Consider the following 18,479-nt stretch of genomic DNA (forward strand, 5'->3'; position numbering starts at 1 on the left):
GCTACTGAGCCGAACTAAAGGACAAATTTTGTATGATGTCATTATGTAGCATCTAGAAGTATCTAGAGTAGTCAAATGCATAGAAGGTAGAACAATGGTTTGCAGGGGCTGGGGAATTGGAGGAAGAAAGAGTTAGTGGATACGGAGTTTCAGTATGGGATGATGAAAATGTTCTGGAGATGGATGGCAGTGATGGTTGCACAGCAGTTGAATGTTTTTTAATGACAATGAACTGTAGAATTGAAAATGGTTACGATGATGGGGCGCCTGGTTGGCTCAGCTGGTTAACCGATGCCTGGCCTCTGGCTCAGGTCATGATCCTGGAGTTTCCCGGGATAGGGTTTCACATCAGGCTCCCTGCTCATCTGGAAATCTGCTTCTCCCTCTGACCCTCCCCTCTCTTGTGCTTTCTTTTTTGTTAAAGATTTATTTATTCATTTATTTGACAGAGAGAGAGAGAGCATTAGCAGGGGGAGCAGCAGGTAGAGGGAGAGGGAGAAACGGAGTGTCCACTGAGCAAGGAGCCTGACATGGGGCTCGATCCCAGGACCCTGGGATCATGACCTGAGCTGAAGGCAGACGCTTAACTGACTGAGCCACTCAGGTGCCCTGTGCTCTTTCTTTCTCTCAAATAAATAAATAAAATCTTTAAAAAATAAAATGGTTAAGATGATAAAGTTTATGTTATGTAAATTTTACCACAATTGTTAAAATAAAACAAAGTTCAAAAAACATTAGCATTGGTTTTTTTCAAGTAGAGGGATAATAGGTGATTTTAATTTTTAAATAGTTTTTTGGTTTTTTTTTGTTGTTGTTGTTGTTGTTTTTTTACTGATTTCTACTCCCCTTGTGGTTTGTTAAGTCAATGAACAATTTTTACAATTAGAAAAAACAATTTGGGGAGCAAAATTATTCCCTAGGGATCATCCTTTGAGTGTAAGAGGCTTTTCCTAATTACTTTATCTTCTTATGTCTAGGCTTACAGAGCAAATTATAGCCAAGAGTAGAACTGAAGGGACGGATAGATGTTCTCGTCAATCATTCAAAAATACTTGAGTGCCAAAGGGCAGCTACAGTGGCCAAATACTGGCATGTATACATTCTATCTATTAATTTCACATATACTTCCAAAATTACCACACAAAGCACCTACTGATACCACTTACTGATATCATCTTTATTTTAGAGATAAGAAAATTTGAGTACTTTTAATTATGCTTGAAATGTACAGGATATACTCTAAAGTTTTTTTAAAAGTAGTTGCAAAACTAAATGATTTCATTTGTTTTTTTAAATAAAGGGGTGTGTGTGTGTGTGTGTGTGTGTGAACATGGTTTTATGTATACATTGGAAAAACAGGCACAAAAATGTTAATAGTAGTTATCTCTCAGCAGGGGGATCAGTGGGGACTTAAACTTCTTTTACAACTGTTTATCCATAATCCTTAATTTTTTATCATTGCAAATGTATTCCTTTTGTATTAAGCAAAGGATTTATACTGTTATAGATCAGGAAGGTACTGTTATAGTGATAAATATGAAAACTATCACATTTTATCATAAAGAAATTCATCTAACTTCTTATGGAATCAAATTATAACTTTAGATCACTACCACAAAAGGATCGGTAAGAGAAAAAAAATCACCACGTAGAATTCCTCTTACATTCTATCTTTTCTTTTTTTCCTTTCTTCCCTTTAGAAGAAGTAGATGAACGAGACGATGCAGCGGACTGGGCCCCTGACGAATGCTGGGAGGTAACATCCACAGAGGACAGATCGTAGGCAGACTTTCTGCTAGAATGGTCCTCCTGAATGCCCAAATTGCTACCACCAATACTGTCAAAGAACAAGCAATAGTGGTTAAAGAACAAAATAAAAGTCTTAAAACACAGCTAGAACTATGGATATTTTAAAATCTATTTAATCACAAGGAGGATATAACTATAATTGAAGATGCCTTCCACTTTTCTTTTTTGTTTTCTTACGATCATAAGCTTGGATTGTTCCCCATGGCTCAATTTATTATTGAGAAAAATCTAAAGGGAGTTGTCTACTGAAGTAAAAACCAATTAAAAAAATGGATAATTCAGACACATAGAAGAAAAAATATAATGCTGGAAACTAGAAAATAAGGCCTCAACTTCCATTCAAATTCACTGTTTAATGTTATAATTATTTTCTTTTTTTTTTTTGTTATAATTATTTTCCACCCAATAATATGTTCTTCAATCTAGAAATAAAATAGAATAAATCATCTTGATTGGTGATATTAAATCTTTGGAAATTTTGATTTAAAAATATAATCTTTTCTTTAGAGTTCAAAAGTTAAAACTATACTTTTCCCACTTTAACTTGAGTAACATTTATTTTCATAAGTTTAACCAGACAGAACTAATTTTCAAAAGATCACCCAATAATTTTATATGGATTATAATTTGTAATTTGTGAAGAAAATTATATTGAATGTGAGTAATAACAGATTACTTCATCTGGTAACAAAATTTAGGGAGGAAATTCTCTCTAGCGAAGTCTGATTCACTTACTGTATGACTTTGTACAAGTAACATAACCTGGATGCTTCAGTTTCCTCTCTGAAGCAGGAACGGTAACAAAAATACTTAATGCATCAGGCTATTATAAGAATGAGTAAATACAAGCAAAGTCCCCCTCAGTCCTCTCAGTGCCTTGGACATTTTGTCCAACAAATATTAATACTGTAATACTGTTATTTTTCAAAGACTTGAAAAAGTTTAGATGTTCTCCCAATTAGGAAAAAAAATGTACTGATTTACTTGGGAGCACGGAGTCAAGGATCTACCGATGTCATCCTCAATTCTATCATAGAAAACCATTAGTTAATCTTATATTAGCATACCATGGGAGAGTTTCCCAATACCATCCTCTACCAGGGATTCACAGATTGACTTAAGAGTGTATAATCTGCTTATTGTGTGCCAGGCCGTGTTCTAAGTACTCTGTATTTCACTGAATATTCATAACACTCTATGACGCAGGTATGATTATTTTCCCCATTTACAGAGAAGGAAACTGAAGCACAGGGGGTTAAGTAATATGCCCAAAGACAAACAACTACTATCAGAAGAGCCAGGATTTAAAGCCAGACAGTCTGGATCCAGAGCCCATGTTTTTAATAAGCTCTATGCTATGCAGCCTCTACATGTATCTTTAAACAAACAAAACTGACTCATAGTCACACCACAGTTCTCATTTGTAAATTTTCCTCACTCCTTGGATTTTATCCCATGTCAACATATCCTTACTTAGGTTCGAGAGCTGATTTTCTTTCTGTCAAAGTCCCACTCCCTGGAGAGGAGACAAAATCATCTTCATACGAAACACTGCTTACAGGGGTTGTGATGGTATTTAAAGGCCGTGATGCTGAGGTTCCTCTTTCCAACCTATCTTCAAACCCTGTCAAAAGTAGTTGTTGAAACGTCCTTAAAACAAAAATAAAAAGACTACAGGCAAAGCATTCCACAATATGCAGATTAACAACATGGATTTAGGAACATTTTAGTTGGCGTTTTTAATGCTTCTATTCAATCTATCTTTATATCTAACAATACATTTTTAACTTTTTATTAGGGAAATTTTCAAACATACAAGAAAGAAAAAATAGCATGATGAAACCAAGGTATACACCACCTGGCTTTAGCAATTATAAATACGTGACCAATCTAGTTTCAACTAAATTTCCTATTCTCCACACTTCTCACTCTCCTCTCAGACTACTTTGAAGCAAATCCTAGATAACATATCATTTCAACTCAAAATTTCAGTATAATTATAAAATCTTCATGAAAATCCAGTAAGATTAAAGAAAAAAATACAATTCTTAAAAAAAAATGAGGATGTTGATTTAACAGCACTTTGCTTTTAACTTCTGCTTTTCAGTTTTTTTAAAACTTTAAAATTACCACCTATAGGAATAAGTGTAACAGGAGATCGATGGCATGGTTAGGTCTGCACAAGATCAGAACAAAGTAGCCAAATACAAATCCTAGGAAAATGCACCGCCCAGTTAAGCATAAAATGAAAAGATGAAATCAATTCATTTATCAAGTAAGTTGTTCACTGTGCAGAATGAAAATAAAAAACCACAGCGTATTAATAGCTGACTTAAGGCTCAGCCTCATTCTCCAACCTGGAAATTCTAAAGTTATGTTAGCATAAAATGGGTAGAACCCACCTAGAGTAGGAAGAAAAGAGAAAGTGACTTGAAGGAATTACCATAGAAAAGGAAACCTGTATTGCAGTATTTCAAAGATAAGAAAGAAACTTTAGAAGTCAGTTGTTTCATGATCCAAATACACGTAGCTACATTTCTGTTCAAAGTCTAATTTTTTCCAGATTTTTTTATTTAGGTAATCTCTAAACCTAATGTGGGGTTCAAACTCACAACCCCAAGATCAAGAGCAAAGTCTGACTATTTCTAAAATTAGTTTTGACAAGTAGTAATAGTTTCCATATTAGGATGTTACTACAGTTGCCCCCTCTCAATTCTTGACCATTATATTCCCAATGACTCACAATCGCTGTATTAATATACTTATTTTCTATCTAAACACATAACAATGGTCACAGAAAATCTAGCACACACTTGGCACAGACCAATCCTGAATACCACAAATGAATTTCTCTAAAATTAGAACAAAATTTCTACAACTATCAATTATTGGTTCATGACAATAACAACCAAAAAAAAATGTTAATGATGAAATTACAGTACTTTAGTTAAAGCTTACAGATAATTCTGATTGATAAATCTCTATTATCCTCATAAATGAACAAATGAAAATTTGTACTTAAGTATTACCCTGTACAGAATTATTAAATGATTTATCTTAAGATAACATATAAATAAGCACAAGGCTTTCTTCTTTTTCTCACCTTTTCCATACAACTGATACGACTTCGTAAAAATATTAATGACACTATGTGGACTTCCTTTTGCCAATTCTTCCCACGGTCCTTTGCTTTGTGTACTACCTATGTGCCCAAAAAGCGGCAAGAATTTTTCAGCTTCCTTCTGAAATTCTTTGATGGGTTCATAACCATTTCTTTCTCCAGCACAAAATTCCTTTTCCTTTAAGATTTCTGCTACCTTCAATGGGGGGGGCTGTCCATTTTGGCCTCCCTCTTCTTCAGAGAGACTCCCCTCACTAAGAAGAGGCCCTTCGCTGACTGAATCTGTGCTAGAACCAAGAGACAATTTGGCTTTGTCTTGAGAAGCTTGCATATCAGAACTAGAAGAGTCAGTCTGCCTCTTACACAACTGTGCCAGGAGCCCTTCTGGCTTGGGACCAGGGGATCTCATTCTGAATCTTGATATGGCACTATGAGGTCTTATCATTTCAGGAAGCTTTTTAAATTCACTCAGGTTGCCTACACCAGGAAGATCATCATCAAAAGTTGCATGAGATACACAGGTTCCTATCATCTTTTGAATTCGGGCAGAGAAAACATCTTCAGGATCCTCTTTCACAGGTGGACTTACAGCCTTGGTCCACAGTCCCTCTTCTTGGGGTGTTTGCTGTACATCATACTCAGCGTTCCATACTGACCCATAGTTTATGTGAGCCCCAGCTAATTTCTTGGCTTCACTTTCAATCCTGCTGGACAGAGAAGCAGCTGTTGCTTTCAAGGCTTCAATACGATCCAGTTTACTCTTATACTGGCTGGCACTAGGTTTTAACAAGGCATCTGGATGAGCAGCTGGTGAGGTCAGATACGGTTGAGGTGTAAAAGTTAATGGCCCTGAGGCCATAGTATGATTCTTTCTGGTTGGTAAAATAGATTCAAAATCCTTATGCAAAATTCCTACATGCTCTAGACTCAAGAGATGGGACAGTAAATTTCCGGCTGTTCCAACAAGAGGCTGTGGTTGAGGATTCTGGACTCGTGGGCTTAGTCTGTCAGGCTGCACCCATGTAGGTTCCATCAAGTCCCTTCTGGAAATGAAACTCATAGTATGTTAGTTAACACAGTAATTCATCATTAAGCCACCAGCTTTTTTTTTTTTTTTTTACTTTTTTTTTCTTAAAAGAAAATGCACATTCACCACCGGAATAAAAAAGGACAGGTAAAGAGGATAAAAAAGATAGCGATCACTCATAGTTAAACAATGAGAAAGCGGCACTACTAGTATTTCATTTAGAATTATAACTTTCCAAAGATTTTTCTATGTGTGTGGTGTTTTGGCGTTGTTATTTTCATAAAAATGGAATGCTATCATGCAAACTGCTTTCTTCAACTAACACATATTTTTAAACTATTAATTAAAGAGAAGGCTTTATAACCTTTAAAACTCTGTGAACAAAATTCTTTACAACATAGGCTTTACCCGTTTCTTTTAAAAGTAATGTTATACAAGGGTGCCTGGTGGCTCAGTCAGTTAACCGCCTGCCTTTGGCTCAGGTCATGATCCCAGGGTCCTGGGTTCAAGACTGACATCCAGCTTCCTACTCAGCAGTGATTCTGCTTCTCCCTTTCTCTGTGCCCCTCTGCCCCCACCTGTGCTCTCTTGCTTGTGCTCACTTCCTCTCAGAAATCTTTTTAAAAAATTAAAATTTAAAAAAACTAAAATAATGCTCTATTAAAGAGAAATGCTTGAGATTGCTAAATACTAACATAGGCATCATATTCATTATTCCAATCAACAAATATTTAGTGAATATTTATGTTTAATATTGTACATACTGAAGAAATAAGGAGATTATTACAATCTCAATTTAAAAAAATAACAGGAGCGCCTGGGTTGCTCAGTGGGTTAAGCCTCTGCCTTCAGCTCAGGTCATGGTCTCAGGGTCCTGGGATCGAGCCCCACATCGGGCTCTCTGCTCAGCAGGGAGCCTGTTTCTCCCTCTCTCTGCCTGCTTCTCTGCCTACTTGTGATCTCTGTCAAATAAATAAATAAATCTTTAAAAAAAATTAACAAATCTCAACGAGTATCAATGCAAAATTATAAATACCAATTTTATATATACAATACAGAGTAGGGTGTTCATTAAGTCTAAAAACAGAATAAAGACGTCCCAGATGGCATTATATAAATAACGTATGTTTCTAGACCATGGACACCCTGTATATTAAGGGATATTATAAAAACATGAAAGGTCAATATTAACTATTAAGTAGATGCTTATTAAAAAACAACATGAGAGGCGCCTGGGTGGCTCAGTGGGTTAAAGCCTCTGCCTTCAGCTCAGGTCATGATCTCGGGGTCCTGGGATCGAGCTCCACATCGGGCTCTCATTCAGGAGGGAGCCTGCTTTCCCCCCACTCTCTCTCTGCCAGTCTCTCTGCCTATTTGTAATCTCTGTCTGTCAAATAAATAAATAAATAAATAATCTTTAATGAAAAAAACAAAAAACATGAGATTCTGTCCTTGGTCTTGTCCATTATTTTTGGATGATGACAAAGATATGCTTATCAAATTTGCAGATGACAGAAAGCTAGGAGGCATGGCTAACCTAAAAAATTATCAAATTATGATTCAAAGTGACTTGGACAGGCAGCAACCTTGACCAAACTAGTATGGATAAATGTGAAGGCTTACCAACTAAATTCAGAAGAATCACCTAGAGGAGGGTAACCAGAGTGATAAGAGAATTGGAAAGCACGTCACGCAAGGTTTGGTTGGAAGTCATGCTGTACTGTCTTTTGTTTTGAAGTGTTGCTAAGAAAATAGAATGAAGGAAGACTAGAACATAGACTCTATGCCACAAAATATAAAGTGTGAGGTTATTAGCGCTCAAACTAAGCTGCAGTAATGGGAATATAAAGGAAGTTGTAAATATAAATGATATTGTTGAGTAAAAATTCAAGACCTTTAAATTCAAGTATTTAGAATGCCAATTATGTGCCAGGCACTATGTTGACACTAGAGGAACAGGGGAGACAAAAATCCAGTTAATCCAGTTAAGACTTAATCCTTAATCTTTTGTTTCTCAAGATCTAGCGGGGATAAGAGACTAATAGTTAAAATACAATGCCTTAAGTACTATATAAAGATATATAAAATTCAATAGATTGTGTATAGAAAATAATAAACTCTGCTAGCCAAGGAAAGTGGTTTTTGAGCTAGATCTTCAGGTTCTTCAAGGTCAGATACATTGTAATTTCGAGTTTCTCAGGTAGCTAATGAAGAACATAGGATATGAAGGTCAAGGAAAAGAAAATGATGCTTCCAAGCATAAAGTAACTGAGATATGTTGAAACTACTAACAGAAATGGGGAACCTAAGAAATGGGTGGAGGGGAAAGTGGAGGCAATAGATTATATCTCATAAGTTAAAGAAATTTGATATTAAAAAGAAAAGGAAAGGAACATGTGCAAATTAATAATATATAATAGATCTGTTTTACATTTGGTTTGTTTTTAAGACTGGATAACTTATTTAGAATTAGAAGAAAATTCAGGGAAGGGTAAAATAGAAGACAGGAAGCCAGCAAAGTATGTCTGACAATAATAATGGGACTGAAATGAACTGGAAAGTACACCTACCTAAAGGTATTCAAATTAAAAGAAAAAAAATTTTTTTAAGATTTTTTACTTATTTATTTGACAGAGAGAGAGACACAGCAAGAGAGGGAACACAAGCAGGGGGAGTAGAGGAGAGAGAAGCAGGTGCCCCACTGAGCAGAGAGCCCGATGCAGGGCTCAAACCCAGGACCCTGGGATCATGACCTGAGTAGAAGGCAGACGCCTAATGACTGAGCCACCCAGGTGCCCCTCGAAAAAGTTTTTAAAGTTTACTTATGCTTGAAATTTGAAAGGTATTTACAACCTTAAATAAATCATATGAAACTTAGTAGGAGGCAATGTGTAGACTGGTTAAAAGTACAGATTTCTGGAATTAAACTGCTTAAGTTCAAATCCCTCTCCACCACTAATGTTTTGACCTTTGAGAAAGTTAAACTCAAGACCTCAATTGCCTCTTCTATAAAACAGGAATAACAAGAGTACCTAGCTCAGGGAATTACCAAAATTAAGTAAGAGAACATACACAAAGTACTTAGATAAGTGCCTGGAAACTAACAAGTACTCAATAAATGTTGGCTACTTTTATCAGTATTCTTATTCTTTGGGGGGGGAGGGTGTACCATGTGTATTAACCCCTAATTAGAAAGTGATTTGATTTTTGTGTGTTCTCAAAGAAGAGTTTTAAAAGCTTTCTCTTCCAAAATAGTTAAAGTATTTAAAACCGTATCATATCATAATCACCACAAATTCCACACCGTTTACTTTTACTTCATTGCAAACAATATATTACAGCAAGAAAAATTTTTTCTTAAGAAAAGTTAAGGTAAAATAGTCCTTGATCAGCAATCTAGCCCTTGTTCCTAGCCTCTGTTCATATGTTCACACCCATATCCAAATACAGCTTTCGAAAGGTACCATGATAATCTAGGAAGAGTCACATGAAGAGATTTTGATTAGTAATAGCTACAAACATGCCTTTTGAAAATTACTCACCACAAACACTGGAAAATATTAATTTCACTGTGATTCATTCATCTAACACAGTTTTACTGTGTGTTTAGTCCAGAGAAAGCAAGAGTGCTTCCAACTTCCCTGGGAGGGCTGACGTTGACATTGGATAGAAAAGGACAGGTGAAAGTGGAACAGCAGAATAGGGAGGGTGCATTATGCATACGTATAGTTGCACGCCATGCTCAAGTACCATCAGAAGATACTAACCGATTTCTAAATAAACTTCTTGCTCACGTAAAAGGCCAGTCAACAAAATTCACTACACATCAACCACTATACTAAATTTCATGGGAAAAAAAGAACCTTAATCATCTTTCGTTCTCTCCTTTTTACCTTGCAAGAGGTTGTGGAGGCTCTGACAGAGACATGTCACTACTGGAGGATGCGCTTAGGGGACGTTCCTGTACTTTGTTTTCTTTGTCAGATTCTCCAGAAGGCTGATACCCCGGTCTGGTCTAGGAGAAAAGGACATCAAATTTACGTGACTCCTATCACAAAGACATACTGAGGGACTACAGAACACAAACACTAAGTCACTTCAGCTTTACAAAGATCATGAAATGTGGGGGCGTTTTCTCTTAAAATTGGTTCAAATTTAGTCTGTCTTAAGCAGCTATTACAATTAATAGCAAAATTAAGCCTGAAATCCAAGAAAGGCACCTAATACTAACCGCATAATTTCAAGTTTATAAACTCTTTTTAAACCTCAGTGTTTTCACCTAGAAATACTAGTAGCATTTACCTTCTCAGGGTTATGAGGATTTACTGAACCTTTAGCCTATAATGCCTTTAAAACAGTCTGTGGTACACAGTACATATTCAACATTATTCTTAAAAACAACAGCAATCCTCATACAATTATCACATACAGTAGGATATTCTCTAATTTCAGCACAGATCACAAAAGTAGGTTTTTATTAACATAATCTAACCTTCTGCTCAGTAATACAATGAAAACTAGGAAAGGACTTAACAGTAGTGATGAGAGGAACAGAGATTGCAACAGTCACTCTAGGAAGTGCTAACTGAGCACTTGTTTTCAATCGTGTTTATCCAATTACTCTCCAGATACAATAAATTTCATGAAAAGGTCAACATTATTACAAAGTTTGAGCATATGCCTGAGTATTACGAACGACAGCAACAAAATGACAAATAAGTTTTCCCTCATCATGAATGAGTTCTTTTTGCATTCCTGACACAACTATTACCTGTGTTTCCTGTGTAACATGTGGATGAGGCGGCTCTTCGAGCAAGGTCTTTTCTAGTAGCAGTTTGGAGTAAGTATCCTGCAGTCGCCTAGTTACTGATGGCTCGGAAGGAGGCATGTTTTTTACTTTAGTAAAGGCTTCTTTCTGTTTCCGATAGAGCTCCTGTAATCGTTTGTTCTTCTGCTCGGTGGCCTCCTTTTGAGCCTTCTTCTCTTCATTTTGCTTCCTTTTCCTTTCCTCCTGCTGTCTAACAATGTACTGTCGTACTTCATCTGTGTCATAGTGGCGCTTTTTGGAAATAACAGGGGGATCTTCATTAGCTGTTATTTTGTCAGGTTTTCTTTTTACGGGGCTGTGACTTCTAGGAGCTTGTACTGGGGCTGATGACTTCTGATTCTGTAACTCTCCTGTCTCTTGTCTTGCAGCCTGAACTGTAGAATCCAGCTGTAGATCATCAAGAATTCCACGAATTTCAAGAGGTAAAAAATCCTTATTTAAGGGAGTATTTTCCTCCTGTTTATTATCTGGAAGAGATGGAGCTAATTTCTTTGTATTATTTTCAGACCGAGCTCTACTTCTCGAACGTTCTGAGTTTCGTGGAAGATGTCTATGTGAAACATCCAATCTGGGATCAGATTCTGCTCTTCCAATATGGCCCCCTGCAAAGTATGAATTGTTAGCGATGTATTAAAATTCTATATTCACTCCTAAGATTTATCGTAGTGAGAGAAAAAAATTAGAGAATTTCACTTTATTTTAAACTCAAATTTAAATATCATATGAAATTGTTTAAAGAATATTATAGAAGGAAAGAAAACAGTTTTTTAGAAGAGAATAATTCCAACCTTTAAAAAGGACTATACATACTTGGCATTTAAAAAAGGGATTTTAACTATTTCTGAAATAAAGATAGCCCTTATTGTTGCCGTGAATATTTAACTATTAATAGAGTTACTATTTCGGGGCGCCTGGGTGGCTCAGTGGGTTAAGCCTCTGCCTTCAGCTCAGGTCATGATCTCAGGGTCCTGGGATCGAGCCCTGCATCGGGCTCTCTGCTCAGCAGGGAGCCTGCTTCCTCCTCTCTCTCTCTCTGCCTGCCTTCTCTGCCTACTTGTGATCTCTCGCTGTCAAATAAATAAATAAATTAAAAAAAAAATAGAGTTACTATTTCTCTCCCATGCAAATATTTAATATCACTATCTCTCTCCATCCCTAAACCCCTAAAACAGGTGTTTAAAACCAACAATGTTATGCTGCCACAACTCTCCGATAAATAACAGAAAAGAAATTAAATATATAGAAAAGCAATCATTTTATAATCTAAATGTCTGCTGATGTGACTTAATTTTAAACTGAGAATGGGTGTGAGTTTATTTACAAGCTAGAGGAGAGTGAAGAATAAATGCAAAGTATATACTGACTTCTATATATACCTAAATATAGTTGTAATTGCATTTCTTAATTTATCCATTCTTAGAAGCTCAAATTAATTGAAGCAAATTTTATTACTGGAAAGGAAAGCTGGCCTGTAGGTATTTGTATTTCATTTCCCAAAATTAGTGTTCATGAAAAAAGCAACTTAGTTATTTCAAAGAACATTTAAGATACTTCAAAAAGAGAAAAGCAATGCACTTGAGGGTCAAACCAAAGAGTTGTAGACCCTAGATCAAATTCTGCCACCCACTTAATGTATATACTCTTGAGAAAAATCACTTCTCTCTTGGGGCCTGTTTCCTAATCTGTCAAACAGAAAAACCCAATATTGTGAATGTGTGCCTATGTTGGTGTATACAGGTTTAAGGCAGATTGGACTTAATTCCCTTAAGCTCTCTGAAAGTCTTAGAAAATCTAATTAAATGATGCTTTTCTATTCCCATGGCAGCTAAATGTAATTAATATAACAAACAGAACTCTTAATAAAAGTCGCCATAACATCTATATATGGAAATTATCGATAGACAAGCCCAACAGAACATTTCTTCTTTTGTAAGCTACATCCACAATTAGAAACCAAATTCTTTTTTTTAATAAACCAAATTCTTAAAGCATTCTCAAAAAAGTACTTTCACCTTCTCCAAGAATTTACACAAGCAATTTTTAATTGCTATTCTCAACAATTTTAATTATTGAAATGATTCAATAATTTAATTACTCACCCAATTTAGCACTTCTTTCTCTTCCGCTTCTGTCACTTGATGCTGTTCTTCGCTCTTTTTGCTCCACTCTGGGTGCAGGCCCCAGGATCTTCTTTACTAGTTTTTGTCCATCTCGCCAAGAGGATGTACTTATCAGACGACTGTTACCTAAAAAATGATGTATACATAATGGGTTGAATTTAAAACTTCAAAATTATCTCTAACAAATTTATCTAGTCAACCATACAGATTTTGTAATTCATTTTATGCTTATCTTATGCCAAAGTCAAACGGTTTACAATCTAATTTTTAACACAATGTCCTGAAAATCAAGTATCAGTTTGTTTAAATCTTGATTTACCCACACATCTCAAGTAAGTGTAAAATGCTTTGAAAGTTAAATACCAAATATTAACAACTCCCAAAACCTCAAGTAGAGCACTGAATCCAACAGTTTGGGCACAGAACCAAAGTATGTCTTAATTGTAGTAAGGGTTTGGTTTACCAATTGTACCATTTTACATAGTAAAATGCATGTTTGCTTAATGAACAAATGACTTAATCTAAGCATAGGAAAAAAATCCAAAGAAACATGTAACAGTTAACAGTGATAACCTTTGAAGAGGATAGTATTACAGGGAATTTCACATTATATTTTATAGATACATACCAGAACTACATATTACCTTTTTATACATAAAACAATGATACTCAAAAAGCAAGTATCATCATTTTAAATTGCCCTCTTTATAAAAGTTCATAAAAATAAAAGTTCATAAAAATAAAAGTATGGTCCAATAAATACAGCTGTTGACTAGGAGAGAAACTTTTCACTTATTACTTTCAGATTGTAAAAAAATTAAAATTAGACCATCATACTCCAACACAAATGGAGTACTGTGTGGCTACTTTAAATTAAAATTTCCATAAGAAATTAGAAAAATGTTCTTGTGGTAAGACGCTAAGAGAAAAAGATAAAATGTTATGACTATAACGATTACGATCACCTATTATGATTTTAAAACTACTGTAAGGAAATAACAAAATACTAGTACTTTAAGTGAGGATAGTGGTTTTCTCTGTTTTCTTCTATTTTTCAAGCTTTCTATGATACTGTTTTATTGAATTTATAACAAAAGACAGAAATTTGCGCACCTGGGTGGCTCAGTCTGTTAAGCATCTGCCTTCAGCTCAGGTCATGATCCCAGGGTCCTGAGTCCCATATCAGGCTCCCTGCTCAGCAGGAAGTCTTTTTCTCCTTCTCCCTCTCCCCACCGCCCACTCCCTGCTTGTGTGCTCTCTCTCTCACCCTCTCAAATAAATAAAATCTTTTCAAAAAAAAATAAAAAGGCTTCAATTTAAAAGTTTAAGTTGAAAGTACAGTTTTAATGAAAATATCCTATATAAAGAAACATGAATCACAAATCTGTGTGTGCTATTTACTTTGTTTTTGCACCTTGTAATTAACCTTAAATGATCTATTTAAAATATTTAAACGGCTTTAAGTCTATTGCTGAATCTATTTACAAGAAACTTTATGTTCTTAAGCAAAATGAGAGAACAGGCTTCTCTTCGATTTCAGCTTAATTTTCCGAATCAAAAGCAAGCAACCACAAATATACTGGGTAGTTATTTATAAATGCTGGCTTCTGTATGTGCTGTGTGATTATTTCTAAATCCTGGCTTTCTGGAATAGTCTCACGCAGTCATTGGTAGAAAAAGAGGACTTTCAGTATAGATAAGCTATTAATATAATTTTAGCACACTTAATGACTCTCTGTCTCTTAGTTACTGCACAGTGCATACATGGGAATTAACCTACCACAAAACTGGTTAAATACAATACAAGATCACTATTGATAAGTTACAGCAGTCTCAATACTTCATTTCAAACTATGCCCCTGGCAAGAATATCAAATAATACATGAAAAAATCACTTTGTCATATTTTTTTTTCATGTAAAAACTAGTTTATATTCCAATAATTCATGTTCTTATAAAATTTTATTTTGGGGGGTGCCTGAGTGGCTCAGTCACTTAAGCATCTGCCTTTGGTTCAGGTCATGTTCTCAGGGTCCTGGGATCAAATCCCATGTTGGGCTCCCTGCTCAGCAAGGAGTCTGCTTTTCTCTCTCCCTGCTTTGCCTCTCCTCCCAGCTTGTGCTCTCTCCCTCTCTCTCTCAAATGAATAAATAGAATCTTTCTAAAAAAATTTTTTTTTAATTTTTTATTTGTATGTCATTCTGACATCTAGAGTTAACAATGAGTGTCACAAAATATGTTATTTGACGTTCTAAAGATTAGTCTATGATCAGAAAAACAAGTGCCTGGTTAAAAACCAGTGTCCCATCACTCCTGCTCTGTGTTCCCGTAAGACCTTGTAAAGTCACTATGATACATTTATCACATTTCATTATAGATGTATTTACTGTTTTCCTGACAAGACTGTAAGTTCCAAGAAGGCAGGGGCCATGTGTATGCTGCTTAGTACTGTATGGCCCAAGCTTAGTATAGCACAATGCTTCACATACAGCAAGTGCTCACTAATATCTGCATGATGAATGAATGTAAGAATCACTGATTCTGAATGTCTCCAAAATGAAAGTGACAAATTCCGAACTTCTACCACTCTCTCAGCCCAAATTATCCACTAACATGAATAGGACAGCTAAATAACCCTTTTCAGGATAACCAGAAATAATAATTATTATTAATGGAATCATATCTAACATCTGAGTGCTTACTATGTGTCAAATACTGAGTTCCTTTAGGTATTAACTATTTTAGTTTTCCCAACAACCCTGTGAGAGAAGTACTATTGCTTTCCCATTTTACATAGGGGGGAACCAAGGGACAATAAAATTCACTAACTCACCAAAGGAACAAAGCTAGATATGACAGGACTAGGCTCTAAATCCAGGCAACCTGAATTAGGCCTGGAGTGTTAATCACTATAAAACTAAAGAATTCTCCTTTTCCCTGTCCTAATCTATTTAGAGTCTGGCCTGACCACTACTGGTGTGGGCTGCCATGCTTTTCTTCTGCAACATTATCTTATGAGAATAAGTGAAGGGACTTAGTGACAGTTATAAGCAATCCCTTTATATATAAAAGTTCACGAAATAAAAATTATCTTTAATCTAGTTAATTTCAATTAAAAATAATGATACAAAAATGGGGGCAAGAGATGTGTTCAGTATTACGGTGAACATAAGGTTTCATGGGTAAATACTGACATGAAAAGTTATCAAACTAACATTCTAACTATGTACATCTTATTCTATGTCAGTTACACCTCAATAAAACACATATACGAAATAATGATACATAAAATGTACTGAATTTTCCTATGTGCCATTTGGTTAACAAACAATTATTTCCATATAGGATGCCATTTCAGTATTATGTAATTTTAGGGTGGACATGATATTGAGAAAACTAACCTGTTTTGCCTTCTGGACTTGATAACTGTGTTACCTTTTGGACTTTTCGTACTGGCTTAACCACTTTCTTCTCTCTACTTTTTTCAGCAGGTTTCTCTTTCGTAGAGATATCATCTGAAAAGCAGAAACACTTACAGTAAATACCTTAATGATTTCTACCCACCCACTCATCCTCTCCCCAGTAGAAAAAATCAGTATAAAGTATATGATTCAGGTAGGGAGGAAAAAAACCTTCGCTGAGGCTATTTCTGTGACCCATAAGCTACCAATGCCAACTCCTTAAATGGAAGGGTCTAAAGATTACCGCTACCCATACTACTGGGTTCTAATTCTTTATTTTCTTTTTCATTTTTGTTTTTTCTTGTTTTATTTTCAGAAAACCCTTGAAAAATTTACCTCACTTTCATGAACTGGAAGAAGCTATAAAAGTAATGCTTTCCAAGCCAGGGTCATATCATTTATATCACAGGTGAGCACTTTCACAGATTTCTATTTCACTTAAAAATTCCTATGTAGGGGCACCTGGGTGGCTCAGTGGGTTAAAGCCTCTGCCTTTGGCTTGGGTCATGGTCTCGGGGTCCCGGGATTGAGCCCCATGTCGGGCTCTCTGCTCAGCAGGGAGCCTGCTTCCCCCCTTCCCCTCTGCCTGCCTCTCTGCCTACCTGTGATCTCTGTCTGTCAAATAAATAAAAATAAAAATCTTTAATAAAAAAAATTCCTATGTAACTAAGATATTCATAAACTTCTAGAATAAAACTTTATAAAATGCTCAATGTAATATTCCCAAATAATGCCAAGGTATTTCATATAGAAATTACTAATCACTGGGCACCTGGGTGGCTCAGTGGGTTAAAGCCTCTGCCTTCGGCTCAGGTCATGATCCCAGGGTCCTGGGATCGAGCCCCACATCAGGCTCTCTGCTAGTCGGGGAGCCTGCTTCCCTTCCTCTCTCTCTGCTTCTCTCTCTGCCTACTTGTGATCTCTCTCTCTCTCTCTCTGTCAAATAAATAAACAAAATCTTAAAAAAAAAAAAAGAAAAGAAAAGAAATTACTAATCACTGATTTTTTTAAATTCCAACATAGGGGAAGAGACTAGCTATACATATAAACTTAAAAATCAACCTCAATTACAGATCTGAAGAACTGTAAACTTAAAATACATATAGAGCTCTGCATTCCAGGCAAAATGGAAGTGTGAGTAAAAGCCCTAAAGCAGGTGTATATCTGAGAAACAGCAAGCTGGCCAGTGTGAGTAAAATGAACAAAGAGAAAAGTAGAAAGAACTAGAGTCCAAGACATAATTGAGGGCCAGATTGTGTTGGGCTTTACAAGTCATCCTAAGAACTTCAGGTTTTACCTAAGAATGAGATTGAGAGGTTTCTGGAAGTTTGGGGGCAACGGAGTCATATGATCTAAATTAAATTTTAACAATCTTCCTCTAGCAGCTGTGATGAGAACAGATGAATTAGGACAAGGAGAAGCAGAAGACCAGTGAGAAGGCTACTGCAATAATCACGCAAGAGACTCATGGTGGCTTAGACCTAGGGAGTAGTGACAGAGGTGGGGAAAGTCATTATATTTTTAAATATATTTCAATAACATGAAATATAAGGTCTGTGAGAAATATGGGAGTCAAGGATAACTCAAGATTTGGGTCCTATCCCCCTGACACTAATATATTATATGTTAACTAACTGAATTTAACTTTAAAAAAAAAAAGATTTGGGGCCTAAACAAATAGAAAGATAGGATGGAAGGACTATCAGAGAAGTAGGTTTAAGGGGTGTATCATGACCCCATTTAGTTAGTTAGCTCCATTTTAAATAAAGTTTGAGAAACCCATTATACAACCAAAGGGAGATGGGAGTTAGTAGCTGGATACAACTGAGTTCAGAGAACTCTAGCCTAGAGACATATATTTAAGAATCATTGACAACAGGGGCACCTGGGTGGCTCAGTGGGTTAAGCCTCTGCCTTCGGCTCAGGTCATGATCCCAGGGTCCTGGGATCCAGTCCCACATTGGGCTCTCTGCTCAGCAGGAAGACTGCTTCCCTTCCTCTCTCTCTGCCTGCCTCTCTGCCTACTTGTGATCCCTATATGTCAAATAAATATATAAAATCTTTAAAAAAAAAAAAAAAGAATCATCGACAACAGAAAATATTTAAAGCCCTGA

The 18,479-nt window shown here is 36.0% G+C and overlaps 1 protein-coding gene across 5 annotated transcripts in view; it reads right to left on the reverse strand.

The window, feature by feature from the left end:
• The window catches only part of CEP350 (centrosomal protein 350), a 151,024-nt gene that overhangs the window by 91,181 nt on the left and 41,364 nt on the right, over nucleotides 1-18,479 (reverse strand). For all 5 annotated transcript variants that reach the window (XM_032862723.1, XM_032862726.1, XM_032862724.1 and 2 more), the window contains exons 8-14: nucleotides 16,306-16,419; nucleotides 12,885-13,031; nucleotides 10,729-11,387; nucleotides 9,851-9,972; nucleotides 4,913-5,973; nucleotides 3,283-3,433; nucleotides 1,665-1,837 (exon numbers count right to left, since the gene is read on the reverse strand). In XM_032862723.1, the coding sequence (XP_032718614.1) occupies nucleotides 1,665-1,837; nucleotides 3,283-3,433; nucleotides 4,913-5,973; nucleotides 9,851-9,972; nucleotides 10,729-11,387; nucleotides 12,885-13,031; nucleotides 16,306-16,419 (2,427 nt within the window). The remainder of the gene's footprint in view (nucleotides 1-1,664; nucleotides 1,838-3,282; nucleotides 3,434-4,912; nucleotides 5,974-9,850; nucleotides 9,973-10,728; nucleotides 11,388-12,884; nucleotides 13,032-16,305; nucleotides 16,420-18,479) is intronic.

Source organism: Lontra canadensis, unplaced genomic scaffold, assembly GCF_010015895.1.
Source record: "Lontra canadensis isolate GAN:19392208 unplaced genomic scaffold, GSC_riverotter_1.0 scaffold24, whole genome shotgun sequence".
In the NCBI taxonomy this organism is placed as follows: Eukaryota; Metazoa; Chordata; class Mammalia; order Carnivora; family Mustelidae; genus Lontra; species Lontra canadensis.